This window comes from Gouania willdenowi, chromosome 4 (genome assembly GCF_900634775.1).
Source record: "Gouania willdenowi chromosome 4, fGouWil2.1, whole genome shotgun sequence".
NCBI classification, from domain to species: Eukaryota; Metazoa; Chordata; class Actinopteri; order Blenniiformes; family Gobiesocidae; genus Gouania; species Gouania willdenowi.
Genome location: NC_041047.1, coordinates 832,786 through 860,273, shown reverse-complemented (window position 1 = coordinate 860,273; position 27,488 = coordinate 832,786). Strand labels below are relative to the sequence as shown.

At 38.8% G+C, this 27,488-nt stretch overlaps 3 protein-coding genes across 4 annotated transcripts; 2 read left to right on the top strand and 1 right to left on the bottom strand.

Moving 5' to 3' along the window:
• The first annotated feature begins 3,907 nt into the window (after window positions 1–3,907).
• Window positions 3,908–6,188, top strand: fam174c (family with sequence similarity 174 member C). Its single transcript, XM_028444987.1, has 3 exons — window positions 3,908–4,232; window positions 5,025–5,147; window positions 5,768–6,188. Exons 1-3 carry the CDS (start codon window positions 3,997–3,999, stop codon window positions 5,769–5,771), a joined length of 363 nt encoding a protein of 120 aa, XP_028300788.1. The 5' UTR covers window positions 3,908–3,996; the 3' UTR covers window positions 5,772–6,188.
• A 2,977-nt stretch (window positions 6,189–9,165) lies between these two features.
• On the bottom strand, window positions 9,166–11,274 carry LOC114462408 (T-cell acute lymphocytic leukemia protein 1 homolog). Its single transcript, XM_028445212.1, has 3 exons — window positions 11,024–11,274; window positions 10,574–10,620; window positions 9,166–10,206 (listed from the first exon to the last, which is right to left on the bottom strand). The coding sequence occupies exons 1-3, from the start codon at window positions 11,044–11,046 to the stop codon at window positions 9,836–9,838; spliced, it is 441 nt and encodes a 146-aa protein (XP_028301013.1). The 5' UTR covers window positions 11,047–11,274; the 3' UTR covers window positions 9,166–9,835.
• Window positions 11,275–13,232: 1,958 nt separating this feature from the next.
• stil (STIL centriolar assembly protein) lies at window positions 13,233–25,814 on the top strand. Of its 2 annotated transcripts, XM_028444579.1 has the most exons (17): window positions 13,233–13,576; window positions 14,447–14,545; window positions 15,710–15,825; window positions 19,005–19,189; window positions 19,304–19,548; window positions 20,937–21,020; window positions 21,089–21,175; window positions 21,377–21,518; window positions 22,059–22,159; window positions 22,387–22,483; window positions 23,158–23,613; window positions 23,672–23,756; window positions 23,822–23,963; window positions 24,190–24,256; window positions 24,563–24,780; window positions 24,865–25,071; window positions 25,576–25,814. In XM_028444579.1, exons 1-17 carry the CDS (start codon window positions 13,497–13,499, stop codon window positions 25,802–25,804), a joined length of 2,640 nt encoding a protein of 879 aa, XP_028300380.1. In that variant the 5' UTR covers window positions 13,233–13,496; the 3' UTR covers window positions 25,805–25,814. The 2 variants fall into 2 exon arrangements, with proteins under 2 accessions (XP_028300380.1, XP_028300381.1); XM_028444580.1 differs by lacking the exons at window positions 13,233–13,576; window positions 14,447–14,545; window positions 15,710–15,825 and having other exon boundaries at window positions 19,049–19,189; window positions 19,304–19,631.
• Window positions 25,815–27,488: the final 1,674 nt, after the last annotated feature.

Here is a 27,488-nt window from a genome sequence, read left to right as displayed (position 1 = left end):
GATGGCAAGAAAGGAGACCAGGTCCGGTTCCAGGACCGGGTCAGAACCAGTAGTAGACTAATCTGGATCAGATATCAGATTTTAACCCGGATAAGAGACTTGGAGGGTTTTAATCCAGACCAGGAGCAGGAGGGGGCGGGGGATTGGGGGGTCTCCAGGGTCCGGGTCTAAAAACTGCAGCACGGATCGGTTCAGAACCAGGACTAATCCAGATCAGATCTTAGATTTAAACCCGGATTAGAGGCACAGAGGGAGGGGGATTCATGATCCTAGCTTTAATCCAGACCAGGAGGAGGAGGAGGAGGAGGGGGGGTCTCCGGGGTCCGGGTCCAAACGAGCAGCAGGTTCGGTTGAGACCAGAGAAGCAGAAGTAGAACATCCAGATCAGGTTTCAGATTTAAACCCAGAGAGATCAGGATTCATGATCCTGGTTTAATCCAGACCTGGAGAAGGATGATGATGAGGATGATGATGATGATGATGAAGGTCTCTCTGAGTCCCCCAGGATGAAAACACCGACACCGGACCGCGGGTCCAGTCCGCCTCCCGAACCTCGATGTGCTCCGTCCACCTCACGGTCAGTCCATCCGCGGCTCCCGGTCCCGGTGTGGTCCCGATTCGGTCTGTGGTTCTGGTTCTGGTTCTGGTTCTGGAGGAGGATCAGATGTCCGCTGCATCCGCGGAGACAGGGATGCTGCTGTAATCCTAAATCCCGCCCCCTCTCCACCTGTCAGCCATTCACGGTCCGGCGCAGGAGCGGCTCCGCCTCCCCATTGGACCGCTGAGCTGTCAATCAGCCAATCAGCGCTCCCCCAAAAAACGCAGACGCAGAAACAACACAAATACAGAAAAATACATCAGCCCCGCCCCCACACACTGATCATTATCATTATTTTTTATTACTATTACTACTATTAATCTGATTTGATATTCTTGTTAATCTCACTATAATCTCAGTCAGAATTCTAATTGAATTTTAAATCTGATTTTGATCTCAAAACTAAAAAATGGAAAAGCCAAAATCTGAAATTCAAGTTAAAATTTTAATCTAATAATTCTAATTCATTAATAATGTGTAAGGACTCGGATATCATCATAACTCTGACTTTAATCTCAGATTGATGTGATTTATGGCGCGCCAATAGTAAAGTTGCACATGCTAAAATAAACAGAAACTTTTCTGCAACATTTAGCAACAAATCAAGTTTGCAAAACGTGTGAATTTTTGAAAAAAAAATGTATGTTGCTTTTGACCAGATTCAGTATATTTGTGAAATTTGTGATATTTTTTCTCTCATAAAAATATAATAATGTTAAATTTAGATGTCAAATCAAAATGCTAAATTTTAAATCTAAATATTAAAATTGAAATCTAAGTTTAAATGTTAAATGCTATATATAAACAGTGAATTTGTATATTACCTAAATATTTGATTTAACATTTACATTTAACATTTAGATTAAATGTTGAATCTAAATGTTACATTTAAATATAGATGTTAAATCTAAATACTAAAAGCTTTATTTAAATGTTGAATCAAAATCTAAATGTTAAATCTAAATGTTAAATGTTAAATCTAAATGTTAACTCTAAATGTTAAATCTAAATGTTAAATGCTAAATCTAAACTGTGAATTTGCATGTTAGCTAAATATTTGATTTAACATTTAAATTTAACATTCAGATTTAGATTTAACATTTTGATCAAGATTAATCATTTCAAGCGAGATTTAACATTTAGATTTTACATTAACATTATATTTTTATGAGAAAAAAATGTCGCAAATTTCACAAATATTGCTGTAAATCGAGAACCATAAAAAATGCACATACATTTTTTAAACATAGTTTGTTGCTAAATGTTGCAAAAAGTTGCTGTTTTTTATGAAACTTTACGCCCCATAGTGATTGGTTAAAATCTCAGATCAAAGGCGGTCGGTGCACGTGACACCAGGGCCGCTGGAAGTAATTTTGAACAGGAGATGCTTTTTTGAAAAAAAAAAAATGTATGAGCCTATAGACCTATTTAAAATACATTTTAAAAATAAATAAATGGATTGAGATTCACTACTTAATTGTCAGATACACTTCAGTGCACACAGACAGGGTCTGTAACACACAGACATCATCAGTTCTCAGATGAATATACAGTATGTTCTAGTTAAACTTCACAATAACGCTATAACAATGATTTGGTCAGCTGACATGAACCTGAGTCACTGCACCATCTACATTATGTCACGTGACTGTATAGAGGGTTTTCACTGACGTCACCTTCTGGGCAGTAGCCCGGATGCACGGCCATGTTGGCGGCAATCGGAGGTAAACAATACATGTTGGACTGTGCTGCTGAAACCCTAAAAATGTCCAACTTTAGAGAGTTTTTAGTGTCACATGATCAATCAGCCTCAGGAGAACAACACTGTAGATATGAACAATCATCATCATCTCCTGAGGAGGATACAGCAGACACATCATGGTTGGACTGTAAACTTGTAAAATTGGATTGATCGTGGGATTTGATTTCATGTTTAAGATGTGGAGGTTTTAAAGTCAAATGAAAGATTATGTATTTATTATAACAGTAATAATATCTAATATAAATAATATTATGTATGGGCTTTTCACAAAAAATAGGTTTACATTAAATAAATAAATACATGAATATTTAATTTTTATTATATATATTCCCTAGGTTAAAAAGGTTTGTAGGGATTTCTGTATATTCTAGTGGTTCCCAAACTGGGGTACGTGTACCCCTAGGACAGGGATCTGCAACCTGTGGCTCTGGAGCCTCATGTGGCTCTTTGACTCTTTTGCAATGGCTCCCTATAGCAATAAGAAGACATTATAATAATGACATTGTTATATCTTACAGAGCTTATTAATGATCAATGACATTGACACTAAATAAAATCATGATAAAACAATTTGTCAACCTAAAAATAAAAATAACTCATCAACCTTAAATGTTCCTGCACATGTGGTTAAGCTTCTGTTTTAAATCCTTGCATGCTTGATATGTTGCAAGAATCTAGCAATTAGTAATATATATATATATATATGTGTGTGTGTGTGTTGACCGAAATGATCATGTGTTATCACATATATCAACATTTTTTTAAAATTATTGTTAATAATATTATTTAATATAATTGTAACTAGAATTTTCTACACTATATTGTCTTCATTATGAAGGTATTTTTCTGGGTTTGGAAGGATTTTATTCCAGGTGAGAGAAAGCAAAATGGCTCCTTTGATAATAATGTCTGTAGAGCGCTGCCCTAGAGGAACATGAACATCTTTCAGTAGGTACACACACATTTAGGGTCTGAGGGCTTAAAGGCCGTAGGAACCTATTGTTCTTCTGTGAATTATTATTATTCCACACCTGTTTACGCCTTTAGGATGCCCAAAGTATCACCAAATAATTTGGCGCAATGAAAAAAATCGCTAAAAAAATTGCTGCACAGTGTGCATTATAGACGCTAAAAATGTGATGAAACTGCACAACTGGCAGGTTTCCATAGGAAATTTGTCACATGTATTCTTGACCCTAAGATGAGCATAAATTATATATTGTGCAAAATATTTTTAATTGGCTCGATTTTTTAACTTATTATTATTATTATTATTATTATTATTATTATTATTATTATTATTATTATTATTTAATTCTCTGTTTTGTTATTTTGTGTGTATATATATATATAATATGTAATTTTTCTAGAAAGTAAAAACAGAAGAAGAAAATAATCATTATTGATTAACCAACAGTGCATAAAGTTTAATAAAACATACCTGTTAATTTTTTTAAATCTCCCTCGCCACTAGGGGGTGCTGCAGCACCCCTTGCACCCCCACTTTCCGCGGCCCTGCGTGACACCGCGGGACTCCGTGTCCCCGCCCACAATGTGACGTCACAGACCGTAAACTTCCTCGTTGTGTTACTTTAGTGTACTTTGACGTGTCGCTGTGCTGTAGTCCCGGGGTGAGATGACGTTTCACCGGCTGCTCCCGGTACTCCTGCTGCCCGCGTGCTGCCTGTTGGGCCCCGCGGCGGACAACGCCACCGGTTCCGCGTCCAACTCCAGCGGGTCGCGGCCCACGCACGGTCCCGGGACGGCGCGTGGCGGCCTGAGCGTGGACAGTGCGATGATCCAGAGAGCTCTGTACGTCCTGATCGGTATCACCGGGGTCGGGGTGCTCTACTTCCTGGTCCGGGCCGTGCGGTGAGACCCTCCAACAAAACATCTGGATATCACAACACTTGTGCTTTTAAAGATGTAAAATACTGGCGGAAACACTCAGTGGATCCTAAAATGTCCCCAACACAACTTTAATAATTCTTCTTTCTTTTTTTAGCTCTTTTTGTTCAGGTAGTCGGGATCGAACCACAGACGTTTTATTTCCTGTTGAACCAAAGTTCAAGTTCTTTTAAAAGTTGAAGCTTTAAGTTAAAGTTGTTGATGTTAGTTTCATGTTTACTTTTTATTTCAGTAATTATGAGCTTTAGCAGCTTATTTCTGTTTGTTTGAACACAAGTGGCTCCAAAACATCTCATCAACTCTATTATTCTTTTAGTTTAGCCATTGATTGATTGATTGATTGATTGATTGATTGATTGATTGATTGATTAGGACTGGGCCATCGCGTTGTTTTTAATTTAATTTTAATGTTTTTATTCTCCCTCAGTGTTGACATTAATCTGAGCTGCTCTGACACTGAACACACACACACACACACATCATGTGGAGATGTTCACTCATTGATCAGTCACGAGATAACTCCATCACCTGTGACAGCGCTCAGTGTGATCATCAGAGTTCAGACTTTATCTGTTATTGATCACTCATCTTTGGTTTTTGGAGTCATTGTGTGTGTTTACTTTGGGGGTCAAATGTGGCCCCCAATAAGCTTAAACCAGTCACTACATCACATGATTGTGTGTGTGTGTGTGTGTGTGTGTGTGTGTGTGTGTGTGCGTGTGTGCGTGTGTGCGTGTGTGTGTGCGTGTGTGATAGGCTGAAGAAGCCAGCGCAGAGGAAGAAGTACGGACTTCTGTCCAATCAGGACGACTCTGTGGAGATGGACGCCATGGAGAGCGATGAGGACGACACGCTGTATGAAGCTCGCAATCTGAGGAGGTCAGAGGTCAACCTCAGGGTTAATCAGATCAGACTGATCAGATCAGCATCCAAACAAATGACACATTTTCATATTTATTGAACTAACGGAACAAGTAACGTCATATTTTATAATAAATCACTAAAATAAATTAATGAATAACAAATGTAAACGTTCATGAGTCAAAAATACAGGAAATAAACATTGTTTACAATCTATGATAAAAAGCTTCATTAAACAAAGTAAGTTCAGTGCATATTTAACCATAAACTAACAAATAACATCATGTTTCATAATGCAACCAACATATTTCTAAACTAAATTCAACTAATTACCTGAAGTTTAAAAGTGTTATTGACTAATAGTTCATCAGTCAAAAATAAATAAACATTGTTTGCAATCTGTGATAAAGTTTAAGAGGAAATTATTTTTTTTCAGTCATTTTTAATCATTATTTTTACACTTTAATTCCACGTTACATTTAGTTCCTGGTCCATATCTAATATTTACATTTTTAGATTCTCATTATTACTTTATTTGTGTGTTTAATGTTATTGATCAGAAAGAAAGCATTTGGCATGACATTGAAAAAAAAGCGCTGCTTTAACCCGACCATTGTTGTTGTTTCTGTGTTTTTCAGATGAAACGCGTCGTTTGAAGTCGCTTCAGACCACAGAAGAAGAGCGACGACAAAACAAAGACACAATAAGAGTTTAAGCGTTGGAAACAAACAAACAAACTCAAAATAATGCAAAACACAGACTAAATACAATCATTTATTGAGGAGATGCCAAAGTGTGTGTGTGTGTGCGTGTGCGCGTGTGTGGCAAGACTCTGATGTTGAAAATGTTTTTCTTCTGTTGATCGTCCACAGGCCAAATAGTTATTATTATTATTATTATTATTATTATTATTATTGTGTTGAGAGCGTCCTCTGTTTATTTTCATGTCGCTGTGGAGCGTCAGGAATTTATATCAAGGAATGAGAAACATTCACGTTTAAAGGAGGAAACGCGTGTTTGGGATTTTTCTACCGGAAAAATAAAAAAATGCAAACATGAGCCTGAAATGTATTTATTTCACAGAGAATAATCAACTGATGAAAGCTGAGGACAGAACAGGCTTTTAAATCACTGACATCTGTATAATAACTAATAGGTGCAGTAGCAGTGAGCCACCAGCAGAGGGCACGCAAAATAAAACTTTAATGCACATTATTTTAGTCGATGTCTCACTTATTGTGATCCGGTTAAAATAGGAAGAAATGTGTTGTTTTTGTATGTTTTGTTTGCTGTTTTTTGCTATGTTTTCCAGTCGTGTGTGTTTTGAGTTACGACTCCCTAGTTGTTACCATGGTGACCCCGTCTGCAGCCATCACCCACCCGTTAATCAGCACACCTGGAGGGATTTGATCAAAGTGATCTCAGTAGAACCAGACTTATGGTTTAAACCTGGTTCAGCTAAGCCATCCGTGACCACGCCCCCTTTTACCATTCCATCAAACTCAATCATTGACACATACCAATGGGTTTTCAAATGACTCCTCCTCCGTTAATGCTCGTTGAATCGAGCTGTAATTTGACGTGGATATTCTATGATCATATGTCTAGAGCCTTTCTGAGTCAGAGACATTTTTTACTCAGTGAAACCGAGTCATTTGACTGAATTCTCGGGAGCGTGCTACGTGTCACGGTCTGAGTTTACCTCCGTACTGAGATTGTGACTGCTACGTACTGAGATGTACTCGTGCTAGATTAGCCATTCACAGAGATTACTGTAGTGATTTTAAAAAATGCCTAAAACATCACATCAGTCGACCATCGATAAAAAATCAACCAATGATTAAAAAAAATACGATTGTCATGATTTATGTGAATACAACAGCTTATTATTGTAAAATTACATTAGGTTAACTGTTACTTATTGCAATGTATATTATAATCATGTTTTTGTAGAAAATAAATTATTCCTTTTCGTATTAAGTTTTATTATAATCATATTTTATTTTTGGAGAATAAACTATTCATATTTTCCCCAAGAAAAGGAGCCATTCAGCACTCGTCAAATAACATTAGCTTTGAAATTGAATTTTCAATCTCAGCACGGCGGAAGTAGCAAAAATTCATTTCCGGTAGTGCGCATGCTCATATTCTTTCTCAGTACGAGGTAAACTCAGACCGTCTGAACTTGCTTGATTTAAGGGTTTGCACATTTTTTTTTTTTTTGTAACTGCAAAAAACTAGTCATTCAGTAAATTAATATTTCAGTAAATGATTGGTTTAACAGTGTTAACATTATGGGTCGCTGCTTGTAAAGTTGCACATGCGAAAAGAAACGGCAAACCACATGTAAAAAAAAAAACACGTGACATTTTTTTTTAGTTTACTTTTGACCAGATTTACAGCAATATTTGAGAAATTTGTGAGATATTTTTTCTCGTAAAATTATGTCAATCTTAAATCTAAATGTTATATATTAAATGAATCTATATGGGGGTGGTCTGTTTGGTCCCTGAGCGTTGTCTCAAAGGTAAAATTAACTATTAACCTGCATCAGGATAAGACTTTTCCCACGGTGAGGTCTGACAGGGCGATCAATATCTCTCAATCAACACAACAGCTCCCAGAGGACGGGGGGCGTGGCTCAATTAGACAGACAGACATTTTGAATTTATTTAAGAAGGTGTGTGTGTGTGTGTGTGTGTGTGTGTGTGTGTGAGAGAGAGAGAGAATTCTGGGAGATAAGAGGTCACATAAGGTGTGTGAACACAGGAGCAGCAGTCCTCACACACACACACACACACACACACACACACACTAATTAAACCACGCCCCCTCTCCTCCTCTGGGACTGTAGCTGCTCTCTCAGGACGTCTGATTGGCTCAGATCATAATCAGTCGTTTGTTCCACGCCCTCTCATCAATGGACACACATGGGTTCAAAGAGACCAGAAAAGGATTGTAAAAACCACAGAACTTATAGTGGGTAAAAACTAACAGAAAAAGTGTTAAAAAGGGTTAAAAAGTGTCAATATTGGAACAATTGGTTTAAACTGGTAAATAATGGGCATAACAAATGGTGGATGTGGTTAAATTGGCAAATATGATGAAAAGAGGTTAAAAGTGACAATAATGGATCAATATATGTGACATTAGGTGTAAAAGTGGTAGAAAGGGTTTATAAGTGCTGAACATGTCTGGAAAGTGGAAAAAATGTGTAGAAAAGTCATTGAAATGTGATGTAAAAGTGTCAGAAATGTGAGAAATGTAGCAAAAATACATTAAAAGGAGCAAAAATATGGAAAGAAAAAGTGATGAAAATATGTTAAAATATGGTGAGTTTGGTGTAGTTGTAGAAAAATGGGTAAAAATAAGCAAAAATGAGCTGAAATTGTTCAGAAAATACTTGTTGTGTGTATATATTGATTATACACTTGTATTTATTTTAAATATATTTTAATAAAAATAGATTTATTAATTCATATAGATTTACTCATATAAGGTTGTATAAATATAAATTATATATGAAAACCCTTAACATACGACAGCTGATGTCGTAAAAATAGAAAATTTATACAAAAATAATTCCTGCTCTGATTGGTTCGTTATTCTAACACTGACATTAATGTTGACCATGCGACCCTCAGGTCACATGTTTGTGGCCCCGCCCCCTGTGATAACAGCGTCGGCCCTGCTCCTCCATCCAACAAACACAAAGTTCAGTTTTGAATCCTTTTATTCATGTTTTTATGTTTTTAACAGAAAAACTTTTAGAACACCAAAGGCTTCTTCGAGGTGAAGAAGCCAGACGTGGTTACTGAAGTTCTGCTGAGTGCAGAAACATGTCGTTAAACATGTGAATGTCACATGACATCAACAAATACACAGAGTTACAGAAAACACAAGCTCTCACTGTCGCTCCACCAGTGACGGCACAAAAACGTCACTAATGTAATGTTTACAAACAAAACGGCACGTGTTGTAGTACCAGTTTACAACACAAGGGGGCGCAGAGTTATAAAACACGAGGACACGTCAGCATGGGAGGGCAAAAGAAAAAATAGAAACAAAGATATAGACTGTCATGAGATTCACACCAACCACAATGTGTGGAACAATAACAATAATGCAAAAATGATCAGTAACATAATTGATAATGTTGACGACAAAAATTTGCCTTGATGCGTCATTTAAGGTCGTAAAAATCTTTCTGCTTCATTTTTGCTGCAGTACCATACATGAACTGCTGGGGGCAGTGTTGCTTCACCATTTACATTGTGAAGAACAAGAGAAGAAGAACCAACCTAAAGTCTCAAACGTTTGGGACCATTTCATTGAAAACTTCTACTACATACCTGAGGGAGAACTATCATCTGTGACATGAAACTAACAGTAAGATGTTAGAATCTATTTCATGGTCTCAAACATGGTTTCAAAACTGTAATGCAAACTTTTAACCACTAGGAGGGGGCGATGCTCAGCAACCACTACGTCGTGGAAAAGTTGGACAAACTTTAAAAACCTTCAGAAGATGAGAAAATGTAAACGTCTGACATTGTAACATTAAAATGTCAAAAAGCGTTAGACGTATTTATTATGATGTTAATTGTGGCTGTAGTCCGCCGCCCCCTGCTGGTCCGGGGGGTCATTACACTGTTCACAGAACAAACTCTGGCAGATCTTCTCTGAGATCTCTGAGGGTCTTTGGATCAGAACACATTCAGGTCCTGGTTCATGACGAACTCCATCAGATTCTCAAAGTCTGGTGAGCAATCCCACACTGAGGCCGTTGTCTCCTGTTCTTCATCTTCCTCCTCCTCTTCTTCGTCCACACTGTCCGAGCGCCGTCGAGGTGCGTCCTCGCGCTGATTCTGGTTCTGGTCCGTCAACAGCTGGTCCAGGAACCCGATGTAGCGCAGGGCGAGGCGCAGGATCTGATTTTTGCTGAGTCGGCGGTCTGGAGGATGAGTCGGGATGAGTCGACGTAGCTCAGTGAATGCTCCGTTGATGTTCCTCTGACGAGAACGTTCACGTGTGTTGGTGAAGCTCTGATGGAGACCTGGAGAACAAAGACCTGGACCTGGATAACCAGGACTACAGGTTAGAGCAGGGCGGGAGTAGAGTAATGTAAAGGAGGCGTGGCTAATGCCTTGTTTACCCACGCCCCCTCAGTGGGTCAGACAGTGAAGAACTAGAAACATCAGAACCACAAAAAAACACTTTTTATATTTGATGGACTGAAAAACACAGAGTTATTAATAATTGATTATTATTAATTGTTTATGAATGTTTATAAACATTTGTTTATAAATTAATGTGTCTTTATTGTTCATAAATGATTGTATGTTATTGTTTATAAACATATATATTTATATATTGTTTATGTTTGTTTATAAATGAATGTTTTGTGATTGTTAAAAACTAAATGATAGTTAATAAATACTGACCTGAGGTGAAGCTCTTAATCACTGATCTTCTGAGTGTGGAGGACGCGCTGGAAACACATCAACATTAGTTCAACCATCAGTGAAGAAACAAACAAACAAACAATAAATAAATACAAGTTTTAAATGCATTCAATCAAAAAAAGTGTTTATATGCAAAGAAATATTTGAGACCCAAATAATTGCGTTTGAACACTTTTTTCCTTTGATTTAAATTTTTTTTTTTTGAACTTTTTTCATTATTGCAAGGTTTTTTTTATTTTAGTTTTTTTTATTATTGATTAACAAAGAAACAAATCAACCTCCATAAGTCAAAGGTTTGTGCACAAGCTACTATCTCTAAAATTCGGAGCTTTGTGTAAAACTTATAATAATAATAATAATAATAATAATAATAATAATAATAATAATAATAATAATAATAATAATAATTAATAATAATAATAATAATACCTGTTGACTGTATGTTGTTCCATGCTTTGCTTCAGATGCTCTGAGGTTCTGTCTCGGTCTGTGCTGCGTTCACGGTCCGTCTCTCTGTTTATACCGTCCGCCTTCGTGTCGTGACGCGGCGGTTTCCATGGAAACAGCGTCAGGAACGCATCTTCAAAGTCATTACGGCTGGACCCCAGGGACCCCCCGGTGATAAGGCACCTCTCTCTGCCCCTGATGGGTGTGATCTCCGGGGGAAACGTCCCTACAACCACCACCACCACCCATCCCCCCACTGAGGGTCGTGCTTTCCTCCGTCACGACCCGCTCAAACTGTGTGTGTGCGTGTGCGTGTGCGTGTGCGTGTGCGTGTGCGTGTGTGTGTGTGTGTGTGTGTGTGTGTGTGTGTGTGTGTGCGTGTGTGTGTGTATTTGCTCAGTCTGAATAACAAAAAAATAAATGAATAATAAATAATAATAATTTAATATTTAGCATTTATATTAATGTTTAACATTGATATATAATGTAATATTTATATTTAAATGTAACATTTATATTTATATTATATTTAAATGTAACGTTTATATTTAACATTTATATTTACATTTAACAGTTAGATCTAGATTTAATGGAGTGTCAATTGTAAGTTGCACATGTTAAAATAAACGTTTAGGACATTTAGCAACAAACCAACCGTAATGTTACTTTTGAGCAGATTTACAGCAATATTTGTGAAATTTTGTGAAATTTGTGAAAAAAAAAAATTTCTCTTAAAAATATGTCAACATTAAATCTCAATGTTAAACGTTACATTTAAATATAAATGTTAAATGTTACATTTAAATATAAATGTTAAATGTTACATTTAAATATAAATGTTAAATGTTACATTTAAATATAAATGTTAAATGTTACATTTAAATATAAATGTTAAATGTTCCATTTAAATCTAAATATTAAATCTAAATATAAAATGTTGCGTTTAAGTATAAATGTTGAATCTAAATACTAAATGTTAAATTTAAATGTCACGAGTGAAACTAAATATTTAGCTAACATGCAAATTTACCGGAAGTACCAAAAGAAAAGCTCATTTAGCATTTAAATTTAACATTTATATTTAACATAGTATATATCTTTATGAGGAAAAGTAAATACCACAAATTTCACAAATATTGCTGTAAATCTGGTCAAAAGTAACATACGTTTTTTTAATGTGGTTTGTTGCTAAATGTTGAAAAAGTTGCTGTTCATTTTAGCCTGAACAACTTTACAATCAGCATCTCATAAGATTTGGGTTAAAACTGCACTGAGACTGTTAGACTAGACCATGATTGTAAAATATTTTAAATCTAAAAATACCAGAAGATAAAGTATTTAGTGTACTGTTGAAAACAGTTATTCCCTAATGTGATGACGTTTTACGCATTATAATAAATGAAATAGAATTAAGATTATAGAGATATACTCTAAAGTGGGGGTTCTCACCCTTGGAGTCAGGACCCCATATGTTAGCATTAGAATAATGAGTGATCTGAGCATTAATACAGGAAAGAACAAAGACTTTTTATAGTCATTGTTTCTGTCATTTTGTGTTTGATGTTGTCTTGCTAGCTGTGAAGCATTTGTGTATTTCTGTAGACCTACAGTATATGTTTTTTGGAGTCATATTGTGTATTTGTGTGGGTCGTTTTGCTGGTTTTTTAATAGTGTTTTTTTGTGTATTTCTGTTGTTCTTTTGCTTGTTTGTTAGTACTGTAGTTTTGGGTCATGTTTCATGTTTTTCTTGTCTTTTTGTGTGCTTTTGTTGTCATTTTCTGTAATTTTGTATATTTTTTGGAGTAATTTTGTGTAACACTGTTGTTTTGTTTATTTTTGAAGTAGTTTTGTGTGTTTTTGAAGTATTTTTTTCTTGTCTTTTACTGTAATTTCATGCAATGTTGTAATTCTTTGTATTTTTTATGTATTCTTGCTCTTGTTTTGTGTATTTTTCTGTCATAAAATTAGACCGAGGGCCGCATGTGGCCCCCGGACCGCCTGTTGCCTATGTCTGCATTAAAACGACCCCGACTCACACTCCAGTCCAGAAGGGAGCGGTAATACAACTACAACTGTTTGCCAACCGCCAGTAAACAAAAGAAGAAGAAGAAGAAAACGAAGAAGACGTTTTACGCATGTGCTCAGGGCCGCTCCTGATTGGCTGATCGTGTTCCCCGCCTTTAGAGCCGTCAGGCAGCGCCACAGTTCAACTCTGCTAACGGCTCTAAAGGCATCATTTATCGGTAAAAGTCACATTTAAATATTTTACTCAGATTAAACCCAGCAAACAGAGTATAAATCGTCTTTACATCTGACAAAGGTGGATTGGGCGGGTTTTGGAAGTGATAAATGAAGGTTAGGAGGGCTTTTGTGTGTTAGGCGAAGGCCTCACAGCCGCGGAGTTTCCTGCCTCCTGTTCACGCCGTGTGAGGCGTGTGTGTCGGCCACAGCCGGGATGAGCTGCCCGGTGAACCTCCAGGCCCTCCCGAGCCGAGTCCTGGAGGAAGTGTTCACCTCCGCGAACATCAGAGGAAGGTAAGGCCGCTTTCCGAGGCCTGAGGGGCGGGGAGGGTTGAAGGCCTTCACCGTGGTTGTTTGCTTTTTATTTAATTTTTTTAAATTAAATAATCTATTTATTGTTGTTGTTATTACTACCTTGGTTGTTTACTTTTAAAATTAATCTATTTGTTATTACTAGAGTCACTACTACCTTGGTTGTTTACTTAATTAATCTATGTATTATTATGATTATTAGTACCGTGGTTGTTTGGTGTTTACTGGTTCACAGGTAATGTTCACTTTCTTTTTAGTTGTTGATTACAAAAGGTTTATACAGTGTTTTATTTGATTTTGGGTTCTTTTTTGAAAAATAAATAAAGGCTGATACCTCGATTTCTTGTTTTTCATTATGATATTAATAATAGTAATATTTTACTCCCTTGTCTTGATTTTCACACATTATTTGGTGCTTTATTGTTTTTTATATGGGTGATAGTAATTTTCTGTACTATTCAGTTGTTTTTTGTAATCTTTTCTTTATCCCTTGTTGTTATTAAATGTTGTTTGTTGTTGTTTTTTATATAGGGTTTATTCACAGTTGTGTTCAGTAGAATATTAGTTTTTTGGTTTCCTTGTGGTTTTAATTTCCTGACATTCCGATTATAATAATGTATGCACATTTTTTTTTCTCTTTGAAGGTTTAATTAAATACCATTAATGCCTTTTTCATGCATGTCCGACTCTGCTCACAATCATATCATTTGTTGTTATTTGAGTTATTGTTTTGTAGGTCACTGAAGTGTTGTTTTATCGAATAATTATCTATTATCTCTACTTTTACAGTTTTGTTTCTTTTATATTTCTGTATTTGTTTTCATCATCATCCTCTGTTATTGTTGTTTACAGGGTTGCTGTAAACTCTCTCACTCCACTGACTTTTCCTAAATCTCGATGTGCTCTGTGGGAAGGCAGCCCAGTTGGAGAGAGGCTCCACCTCCAGTTCGGGTAACACCTTCACTACTATGGTCACTAGGGATGGGCGATATTGACAAAAAAAATTATCCCGATAATTTCTAGTATTTATCACAATAACGATAAAAATCACGATAAATAAAAACTATAAATAAATAAAAACATTTGCAACTTAGTGTAAACAGGTTCTTTACAAACACAAATAAATGTGAATACATCAACATTAGACACATTTAAAAAGCTACAATAACTGCTGACTCAAACAGCTCATGAGCTGATATTTTATGAAATATGTTTGTGCATGTGGATTACTATTGGTGTTATTGTATGTAATTTATTTATTTCCTCACTTGAAATAAAATTATTTAAAAAATAAATAAATAAAAGCACAAATAACTTCAATAGTGTTTTTACTGCTGATGAAATATAATAAAAAAAATATTGCTTTCACAAATTGGGACGAATGAATAGTGACATCAGATATACGTGTGACATATTTAGCTTTTATTCTTCCATAAAAGTGTTCTGACTATAAACAAATCTATGGTTCTCTGTGGTTTTATGACAGTAAGACGTGTTCTTTTTATTTGGTTTATTATTCCTTATATGGAGTGGTTAGCATTAGCACTTAGCTCAGTCTGTGTGTCGGTGTGTTAGCTTAGCATAATTAGCTTTAGTTGAGTTTCCAGTTCATAATCGTTGCTACAGGTCCATCTCTGTCCCTGTGTTTGTAGAACTTTAGGTGGATCTGATGCCGGAACTAGGATTGGTTCACTTTGTTGATGTTTATCTGGTTTTAACCCAGTAGTGGTTCATGATGTATCTCAGCATAGTAGCTTCTGGTAGCTGTGACGATCACACACACAGATGGCAGTGTGTGCAGGGGGGCGGTGGCGGTGCACACCGTGCAGAGCTTCTGTAAACAATGTTCCACTCCAGAGAATAATAAGTTGTTGACAAACAGTGGAACACGGTTTTTTTGGGGGGCATTTTTGGCTAAATTGAGGAACAAATGGCCGGTGGCCCTCGCTAATTTCCAACATGGGAATTTATCTTTTATATCGGTGACAAATTCTTACCCTTGAGAATGTTTTTAACGATAAATCATAAACGATAAAATATCGCACATTCCTAATGGTCACATGATGCGCACTGAGAGAGAGTGTGATGTCTGAAAGGATGTTTTCTTTCCCGCAGGAATCTGAAGTTGGTGTTGTCTGAGAAGGCGTTACACTTAGCGCTTCGTCACGCTCGTCAAGTAAAGAAGCCCCGCCTCCTCTGCTTTCTGCTGGGATCACTTTCCATCGATTCAGGTCAGAGGTCACACCTGAGAGGACGCAGAGAGAAATGATTAGGGGCCCTATAAAATTTAGTTTTTTCCAAATTTCGTTTTAGTTTTTCCCAAATTCTGTTTTCCACTTTAGTTTTTTTTAATTAAATTTTTTTTTAGAAATATTTATCATTGTTTAAAGAAAATATTAGTTTTTAACTCCTGTGAGGAAACACAATAAAAACTAATGAATAAAAATCATAATTAAACAAAAATTTATGTCAAAAATAAAGTAAGATACAATTAAAGGTAGATATAAGTTGTAGTGTCATGGATTATTCTGACTGCTCCTTTTTAATTATTTTTGTCATATAAAGATGTATGAGAACAGCATTAATATCGCATGATTTCCTCTCAGGGATCAATGGTTTACTGAATCTGATCAGGTTTATTGATTAAGTTTTTATCAGCTTAGTTTAAATTAACCTAATTTAATTTATCCTATCTTCTGTAGATCTGATGAGACGTTATTAGAATGTAACATTCTAATTACGTTGCTCCAACTGACTTTTATTTTGTAAACCGGAAGTACCCACTGAAACGTTTGTACTTGAGGTAGCTAGCTGACTGTGAATGTGTAGCTACGAGGTACGGACAAAAGGCTGAAATATTGGTAGTTAGTCAGACACAACAGATCGCACACTGAGCAGCTGAAGATGATTAAAGCTGATCACATTCTCACGGAGCACCGCTACGCTACACGAAAAACGGACGGAGCTGTTACAGGCACAGCAAAGTTAAACGGGCACTGTAGGCTCTGTGTTTATAAGTCGGTGGTGGTTTGTGTTGTTTTTAGATGGTGTTTTGGTGGTTTAGGATGAGTTTAATACCACCAGGACAGGAGGGGGGGGGGGGGGGGGGGTGCACCTAAAGGGCAGTCTCTCGAACATTTCCCCATAAAATACGTTCCTTGGCCCACGGTGACTGCGTCTCATGCCGATTCTGTCCATTGCCATTTTTAACCGTTTTCATTGGTCGATTTTGTGAATCCATCCGCGATTTCATTAACACGGAATTTATAGGGCCCTAAATGATTCGTCGACATAATCAATAATGTCGACTACAAAAATTTGTTGACGTGGATTATATAGCGTTGACACGTTGATTAATCTTGTAAATAAATGATAAAATGCTTCCTGCTTTCTTTCTGCTGCAGTGCCTGACATTGACTGATAGTGTAGCATCACTAACTTTATTATTATTATTATTATCATTAAAGCATGACGGTGATACACGGGGTATATATGTATATATATATCAAAACAGAACCACAGCTGAGCCCTGGTTTGTAAACGGACCCAGAGAGGAGTGACATCACTACCACTGGTATTTACCTAATCTTTTATTTCTAATTACATGCAAATGTGTTTGTTAGCAAACAGTCTGAGATTCTAATAGGTATTAGGTCTGAAAGCATGTTTATCTCTGCACTCATCAGTGACTTTGTGACGTACCTGCTTGGAAATATTATTTTCTGCTGATACAAGTATTTATTCTGAAACACTAAACCTCTTTAATTTATTATCAACTGTAATTAACATTTATTAACTTGTAAGGATTCTTTCAATCAAGACGTTATTATTTATTCTTTTATTTTATGGATTTTATTTCAGTAAAAGCAGCTCTGTGATTGGTTTAAACCTCATTACCTCCACAACCTACAGGTTAGCTCCAGCTTTTTAAAGTGACTTATTTATTCTCTTTGTTTAATATTACTGCTTTGTTCAAGACAACTTAAACTTTAAGTTTGTGATATTTAATTTATTCATGATTTTATTGTGATTTCAATGATATTTTATGTTATATTTAACACTACAAATACATGTTTTATGTCATTGTTTAAATTCCTCAGTAAAACATGCTATCACAGTACAACAGGGACGCTTTCACAGGTATAAATATCAGCTAAAATATGTGCTTCAAAACAGACTAATAATCATGACTAGTCGACTACAAAAATGATGGTTAGTTGCAATAGTTAGTACAACAGCAACATAAAGACACTTTATTCATCCCTTTGGTTTTCCTCAGGAAAGTCAGATGTTTTTGTGTGTTTAACAAAGATGAGAAACAAATGGCTGATGATCTGCATAGGAAGGGGAAGTCTATATATATATATATCTACAGTATTTTATATATCAGTTCCTGGGCTCTGTTCCATGTATCTGGATTAATAAATCTTAAGTTATTTTGTCAGGTGCTACATTCACTTTCTCGCTCTCTTTGCGCTAACGTCCGAGCTAACGGCTAATAGTTCCATTACTGCGCAATAAAACGTAAATATCTGGAACCTGGGGGTCAAATATAAATGTAATTGTAAAATTGATAATTACATCATTTTACCATTTTTAAAAATAATTAATATTGAGGGGTGTACTGACAGACAAACTGACACCATAAATATTAATACCAATATAGTCATTGATTAGGAAGCCTTACAAGGTAATCAATAGATGAGAAACTAATTAGATGATAGATAATATTTATTAGTGTATTTTACAGCTGATTATAGACATGGGTCACACTGACCTGTTAGCATTAGAGATGCTAACAGAAAGCTAACACAAAAGGAAGGTTACGTTTAATAAGGCTTATTTATTAAAGGATCAGTAATTATGATTAATTGTAATTGAACTTTAGTAATTGAGAAAAAAATTGTAATTAACTTTCAGGAAAAAATATTATTTTAATTGTAAAAATGCTGGTCACTGTAATCGTATTTGAACATGGATAATTGAAGACATAATTGTAATTGAGCATGTAATTGCAACATGTAAACACAAATAAAAGCTTTATTTTATGAGTCCACGCTTTAGTCTGTGTGTCTCTGAAGGACAGCACATGTGAGTGAGCTGTGCAGCAGTTGAACACACTCCTATTGTAGCCTGTGCTGCTGGTGGAGATTACAGGTGCTCCAAATTTTTTAGACCATTCAACACACACTGACGTTTGTAACACACCCAAGGACTCACACAAGCAGCAGCCTTTCACAATAAGAGCTTTTGTCACAGTTTGGAAACAAGTTAATTCACAAAGTGTGAAAGTAAACTTAACATGTTTTTTGTTTTTCAAGCCAAAAAAAAAACAGGTCGGTGACCCACGTCTGGTCCCAACCCTCCATTTGAGAACCTCTGCTATAGAGTGTGTGTGTGTGTGCTTCAGGCGAGCAGAGCGTGACGCTGACGTTGGACCGGTTCGATCCAGGTCGGGACCAGCCCGGAGCGTCAGGACGGGTTCCCACGGCGACGCTTCCTGGAGACGTCCTGGTTCCCTGTTTGTTCTCCACAGAAGGCACGGAGCAGTACGGAGCCGTCCAATCAGAGGCTGACATACATCAGTGTCTGAAAGTGAGTCTGAGCTCTGATCATTGATTGGATGACGTTGTTTCAGCCAGAACTGTTCAAACGTGTTCAGATGGAGATGTTACTCTGTGGGTGGTAACATCGCACGTGTGTGTGTAGGCCCTCCATCAGACCCTCAGCAACAGACACCCTCTGGACCTCTCCCAGCTGATAAAGATCAAAGGTCACGTGTGGTGCTCTCAACGTCTGGACGCAGCAGAGTTCTCTCTGGGCTGGTCTGCCGTATGTCCGTCCAACGCCGTCCAAGCTCACCCCATCCACCCCCTCCCCATCATCCCCACCGCGCTTCTGAGGAGCCTGACCGACGTCGTCCGCCCTCTGCACGCCGCCGGGCGACACCGAGGGTGAGAGCGCCACAAATATGGATTGGATACCTTTCACATCTGAACCGATACTCAGTATCGATACTCAACAGTTCCAATTATAGGTACTTTTGTCTGGTAATAAATGGTAAATAATAAAATCTCTAAATCTTCCAATTTACCATATTTTTTATTCATAATAATAATATCAGTCAAAAACACCTACCCTTCCACTCCGTCACAGTCACAAGGATGCGTTTAGATACCGTTGGTACCGTTGTACCAGATAGTACCAGGGTTTTCTCCAGTGCTGTTGAGCGTAGGGGTCTCCAACATTGTAATTTTGCCTCCCTACGGAGCGATGGCACCTCCTATGTTCAGTTTTCAGTGACATGGGGTGATTTTCTGTGTTTTCTTTTTTTAATCAGTACCGTCGTAATAACTGTTGCACACTTGGACACAAAAGGGATTTCCAGGTGTGCACAGGTTGTTTTAACTTTTTTTAAAAAATATCCACATAACCCAGAAACACATTCATCAGCCGCACCTATTTTAATACAGGCAATCTGCTCGGATGCTCCTGCCTCTATCTGAGGACCCCTGCAGCCCTTTAGCTGCCCTTGATGCTGCCTGTGTGCATCTTTTGCTTACGTAACCGTAATAACCGTCTACATATTTAAGCTCAAAGGAGTGCGGACAGTCCGGCTCAAACATACCGTGGCCTAGAAGGCCTGTTATTGTATGAATTACATACAATAACACTAATAGTGACCCACATATACTAATATATTCTATAAAATATCAGCTCATGAACTCTGAGTCAGCAGATATTGTAGCCTTTTATAATGTGTTTAATGTTGATGTATTCACATTTATTTGTGTTTGTAAAGAACCTGTTCATACTTTAAGTTGGGAATTGTTTTATTTATTTATAGTTTTTTATTTATCGTGATGTTTATCGTTATTGTGATAAATCCCAGAAATTATCGGGATCATTTTTTTAGTCCATATCGTTTAAAAGTATGAAATAGTCACACAGTGAGAAAAAGGAAAAAAAGCTGCATAAAAAATTGTGATAATCATTAATATCGTAATAATTGTTGATTAATCGAATCGTAGCACCCTGAATTGAAATAGTCCCTTAGATGGAACACCCCTAAAAGTAAAGCAGTAACAAAAAAACAAAAAAAAATTTTAGCTTTACTTCACTAATGTTGGTCGTCAAAGAATTATAAATTTACAAATTTTCCACGCCAGCAGTGCTCGCTGTGTGCCACGCTCCCTATGCTGTGAAAACTTACTGGTGAGAACCCTGAGTACTGAAGAAATTTGGTGGGTACTGAATTCAGCACCCATCCCTAGCCACAACACAGCTTTTCGACGCGCTGAGTGGGCCGCCGTGTGACTCACCGCCGTGTGCTTGTTTCCAGGTTTGTGACCATGGACCAGAGCAGGAAGCTGCTGCTGCTGCTGGAGTCTGACCCCAAAGCCTGCAGTCTGCCATTGGTTGGCCTGTGAGTCCCACCCCAAACAAACTAGTCCATATTCAACAGCTAGAGTCACTAGTGCGTGTGTGTTACAGCTGGGTGAGTGGCGTGACGCACATCTCCAACCCTCAGGTCTGGGCCTGGTGTTTACGCTTCCTGTTTGGCTCCACCCTCCAGGACAGGTGAGTGTTATGATGCACTATGGGCTTTGATGAGTTCACCTCATTGCATAGCCCCGCCCCCTTAACCTCTGACCCTGCTCAGCTAGCACTGCTACATCCTAAGCTAACCAAACATGTGGACTGTTCTCAGTGCAGAGGAACAAACACATTTAGCTTTTATAACATGTTTGTCTGTGTGTGTGTTTGTCCATGTATGTGTAGAGTATTCTCAGAGAGCGGTTCCTTCCTCCTCGTCCTCTTCTCATCCACTCACAGACGTCCTCAGTTCTTCCAGTGTCAGATTCAGAGTCCACAGCTGGACTTCCAGCTGCTGAGCTCCTCCCAGTGTGTCACCCTGTTCCAGGTGAAGTGTGCATGTTTATTTATTTATTTTATTTATTTATTTATTGGAGGATAAGACCCTTGAGATGGAACATCTCATTTTCGAGGGGGTCCTCAACTTACATAAAATGACAGATACAGCAGAGCAGACAATACAAAAGTTCAATATTTCAAAAATAATAAATACAACAAAATAGAGATACACACACACACAGTACACATTTAACAGTTGCGCAAAACAGTAAATATTTTATACAATAATAAATAAGTAATAATAGTGATATCATTAATAGTAGCTATCTAATGATAGTAAAAACTTTCGCGTGCGTGCGTGCGTAACAGGCTGTGTGTGTGTGTATTTGCGTGTAACGGCTGTGTGTGTATTTGCGTGTAACGGGCTGTGTGTGTGTGTGTGTATTTGCGTGTAACGGGCTGTGTGTGTGTGTGTGTGTGTGTGTGTGTGTGTGTGTGTGTGTGTGTGTGTGTGTGTGTGTGTGTGTGTGTATTTGCGTGTAACGGGCTGTGTGTGTGTATTTGCGTGTAACGGGCTGTGTGTCAGCAGGGGGCGCTGGTGGACGGAGGGACTCTCCAGTGTGACCTGAGGGCAGAGGGACCCAGTGGACAGATGGATGTGTTCAGGGACGCTCTGATGTCATTCAGCAGGTAGCACAGTGTTACAGATCAGGACGTGACCATGCTAACTGGTGACCATTTGTTTACCTTCAGTGTGACGTCTATAGAAAAACATCGCAAACCTTTATTGTGTCTTTTTGTGTATTATTTAGTTGTTTTGTGTCTTTGTCTAATTAATTATTTTTTGTGTGTCATATCAGTGAGTTTTGTTGAATTTGTGTTCATTGTGTGTGTGTGTGTGTTTTGCCTGTCGTCAGAGAGGCTGGTCTCTCCGTCAGTGATCAGGACTCTGGAGTAGAGGACGAAGATCTGTCTCCACGTCCGTCCCCGAGTCCCCACCTCCCTCCTCACCAGGTCTCACACACACACACACACACACACACACACACACACAGATCAGGAGAAGCTCCAAACCAAAGGACACATACCAACTCCAGCCGTTACCACGGCAACCTACAAACACGTGATTGATGATGTCACACGGCCCCACTGCCTGTAAACATCCCATTGTTTTCTATTAGAGTGAAACATTCAGCCTGATTTTTACATCATTTAGTATTTCAGTCACAATAACTACTTGTTCTGTTTTTAGTTGATCTAAATAATCAGGAAAAGTTTAAGATGTCGATGTAAACCTTTTGTTAGAAGTTAGAGTAAAACACAGACTGTTGAAGGACTTTTGGGTGGAAGTACTTCAACAGTCTGTGATTTACTCTCTAACCAGCCACCAGAGTGTGTCAGCACACTGTTTAAGGGAGAGTAAAGGTCGGTTAGGAGAGCTCTTCTTCTCTGCTTCATTGTCTACTACAAAACTATAAAGTAGTCCCATTTTTTAAAGTGAAACTAATATGGTTCATAATAATGTGTTTTGTTACATATAGATCTACTACTAAGGACATTTAGAAGGTTTTAGGACACATTTATAAAAACAGTGGAGGATCTTTTTAAAGTCCTAAAGTCAGAGCTGATGCGTGACGGGTGCCCTAGAGGACCATACCTGTGGTGAACATCAGACGTGTGTGTTTCAGGCTCGTAGAGTCCAGCCGTCTGTTCCTGAGCTCTCTCTGCTGATTGACAGCAGCTGCTCCACCAATCAGGCTGCAGGCCACGCCCACTCGCCTCCTGTAGGAGAGAAGAAGGTTCCTCCTCCTTCGTCTTCCTCCTCTGAGCTCAGAGCCCCTCCCCTCCACAGCACGCCCAACTCTAACCTGCCCCCCCCCAGCTGCTGCTGCTGCTGCCCCCCCATCACCCCCTCCTCGCCTCACCACACCCCTCCTTCTAAACCCCACACATCCCCTCCTCCATCATCCAATCAGCTCTCTGCTCCTCCTAAAGCTTCTCCCCCGCCGTCCTCCTGGTCCGTGGACTCTACTTGCTGTCCCACGGCGCGGCGCTGTGAGCCTTCAGGAGCAGAGGTCCTCCCTTCAGAGGCCTACAGGCTCCTCCTCCTTCAGGACCAGCAGCTTCGGCTCCTGCAGGCTCAGGTAGGAACAGCCTCTGGTTCTCCTGGTTCTCCTGGTCCTGACGGTGGTTCCCCTGCAGGTTCAGACGCTGCTGGAGACGCAGAAGAAACTTCAGACCGACAACCAGACCAGCAGGAGAACGGCCTGCGTTTCCACGGCAATGGGTGAGAGCCACCTCTGACAGGAAATAGAGCCTCTCCGTGTTTACTTCACACTTTTTTGTTCACAGGTGCCAGTCTGTTGTGGGCGGAGCCTCAGGAGGTCCAGGCTCCTCCCCCTGTTTCTCACAAACTGCCATCTTCTTCTTCATCCTCATCCTCATCATCATTGTCTTCATCACGGGACACCTCAGGCCCCTCCCCTCCTAGCAGGTGATGACATCACTGTGACTTTGTTGTGGCTGAATATTAAGAATGAAAAATTAACAAATAAACAATCTAACTTTATTATCTCTGTTATAAAATATGTGAATTATCTCATGTTTTATAAGAATAGTCACAGTATTTACCTTTTTCTCTAAAGGTTATATTTTGGACCCATTGTGTTAAAATCAAAGTGGATCTCATGCTGCTTGATGACTGTTTCCTGTCCTTCCAGTCCTCTTCTGAGTGTGAGCATGTGCCGACCTGCAGACGAGCCACAGGACTTCTACCAAAACCTCATGGTAACACAACCAATCACAGAGCAGCTCATTCAACCAACAGCTGGTTAACACCTGGTTACTTGTCCTTGTGTGCTTAAGCATGTACACACACACACACACACAGATAATCTGTTGGAGATGCACATGAAGATAAAAAGGTATTATTTCCTTGTGTTGCTGCTTAACTCAGTTAAACTCAGAGACTAGAATTTTCAGCTCAGAAATGCTCATGACTTCCGAGTGATCATGAACACATCATTACGTGTTTAAGATAATCTGTAGTTTGTGGTCCTTGGTTTGATCTTCTTCGTGTGTTACCTGTCTCAGACTCAGCTGACCAGTCGCCTGCAGAAGGAAAATGAGGGGGAGGAGTCAGAGATGAAGGGGGAGGAGTCAGGTAGGAAGGATTTGTCCCCGTGCTCCTCTCCCAGGAAGAAGCCCCGCCCCCCAGCAGAAACCCCGGTGCTTGGCGCCACCGTGAGGTGGCTGCAGCCGCTCGGTGTAGACATGGATCCAAATAGGAAGGGCACCGCCCAGAGCGCCAGGTAATGTCCACGCCCCCCCCCAGCTCACGCAACCAGATGGTTGGTGACATGGCTCTGATGTGTGTTGTTTATGGTGTCCATCAGTGCTGCCGCCATTTTGGCTCGGCTCAGCTTGTCAGAGAGCAGCGCTAATGCTAACGCTAGCGTTGATCAGAGCCTGGAGGCCAACACCTTCATGCTGAAACATTTCAACGATGTCACGGTCAGCCAGCTGGGTGGCTCCGCCCCCTCACACGACTCCCTGCCCTCAGCCACTAACATGTCGCTAGCCACCAGGAAGTACTGCACAAGGTAGGAAATAACCACAACATTAAACACCTCGTTTTTACATTTGTTTTATTTTTTTTAAGTTCTTTATTTTACTTTGTTCAAACAAACACACAAAGTTTACAAAGTCTGGCATACAACACAGTTTGACAGATTAAATAATAAAGTAAATAGATGCCTGTGAGTATTAAAATAAAAACATTAAAAATAAACCTGGAAAAACAGAGAATTACTGTTTCCCTTTTTTACATGTAGGTTTTAAAAATAATATAGTTAAAAAAATAAGTGTACATAGTTTTATTTATTTACTTACCACATATAAAAATAAAAAACTTCCCGTAGTTATTCTCTACGCAATTATAAATTAAACTTAGACATTTGCCATTATCCTCATAATATAAGTCAACCTTTCAAGGACCAATCCAATCATCTACTGTGGGTTGAACTGTTTCTTCTGATGGACCTTTTGCTAATTTATACACTTTTTAACTGAAAAACCAAAGAATGTGAATGTTTCTGCTGCTTTAGGTACAGCCTGATCCAAGAGGAAAAGGAGGCGTCTTACTCACCGCTCACCAACGCCCTCAACACTAAGCCCCTCCCACAGAGTCAGCTGATCCGAGAGCTCCGCCCTAAGATGAGGCTCCTGGCCGCTGACAAAGAGAACCGCGAGCCTGGCAGACGGAGGAACCCTGAGGGTTCTGTGGGAAACATCCTAGACCTAAGCCGCCTCCGACAGCTGCCCAAGCTCTTCTAACGTCTCCACGGCAACCACCTTTTTACTGTTTGTTATTTATGAATAAAGGTTTTTAAAAGCTAGCATCACTTTAAGTCTGTTTGTGAACGCACAAGAAAAAAAAGCTTTTGTGTCAGTTAGAGCAGGAGTTTTCAACCTTGGGGTCAGGACCCCATTAGCAGTTGTTAGACACTAGGAGCGGGTCACCCGATGCCTTTGAGAAATTAAGAATATTTTTTAGAACAATTTCAGCCCATTTTTGCTTATTTATACCTTTTTCTGCAACTCCACCAAACTCACCATATGTTAACCTATTTTCATCACTTTTTCTTTCCATATTTTTTCTCCTTTTAATGTATTTTTGCTACATTTCTCCCATTTCTGACACTTCTACATCACATTTCAATGTCTTTTCTACGCATTTTTTTCTCTTTCCAGACATGTTCAGCACTTATAAACATTTTCTACCACTTTTACACATACGTACAGTACATACATTAATGGGCCACATATGTTGACCCATTAATGTCACTTATTGTCTTTTAACTTATTTTCACACGAGTTTATTTTTCCCATTTTAACCACATTGACGATTTTTAATGCCCATATTTTGCCAGTTTAAACAAAATTTCCCAACATTTTAAAATTCCATTACCCACAATTTGCAATTTTTTCCCAGTTTTAACCAATTTCTGTAGTTTTTAAAATCACATTTCACCACCTTTTCTACCATTTTTATTCACTTTGAACCATTTTATTAGTGATTAGTGATTTCCATCTTTAAGATGACTATAATAATAAACGTTCCTGGATAACAGTGGATATTATTCAGATGAATAAATTAATGTGGTTATCACAGATTCATAGAACAATAGACCATCATTTTACTGACTTTATGGATGGACCCCAAAAATCTCTCCTTTATTCCCCCTTATAGATGGTCCTGTCTCCACATGACTGTTCTTCAATGTTCATGTCTGTGTTCAACCACCTTCAGCTACAGTGGGGGTCCCTGCTCTCTGGGACCTTTATTTTGGAGGGTCCCTGCTCTATGGGACCTTTATTTTGGAGGGTCCCTGCTCTCTGGGACCTTTGTTTTGGAGGCTCCCCACTCTCTGAGACCTTTATTTTGGAGTGTCCCTGCTCTCTGCGACCTTCGATTTGGAGGGTCCCCGCTCTCTGGGACCTTTATTTTGGAGGGTCCCTGCTCTCTGGGACCTTTATTTTGGAGGGTCCCTGCTCTCTGGGACCTTTATTTTGGAGGGTCCCCGCTCTCTGGAACCTTTGTTTTGGAGGGTCTCCACTCTCTGGAACCTTTATTTTGGAGGGTCCCCGCTCTCTGGAACCTTTATTTTGGAGGGTCCCCGCTCTCTGGGACCTTTATTTTGGAGGGTCCCCGCTCTCTGGAACCTTTGTTTTGGAGGGTCCTTGCTCTCTGGGACCTTTATTTTTGGAGGGTCCCCGCTCTCTGGAACCTTGATTTTGGAGGGTCCCCACTCTCTGGAACCTTGATTTTGGAGGGTCCCCGCTCTCTGGAACCTTGATTTTGGGGGTCTCTATCTGAACAGGTTGAGAACCACGAACGTAGAGGAACAAGGCTGTGGAACAATTTGTGTGAAATAAAGTCTGAATTTTAATCATTTTAAACAGAAACACAAAATTGTCACGATGGTTAAAAACAAACCTTGTTTGAATATATGTAACA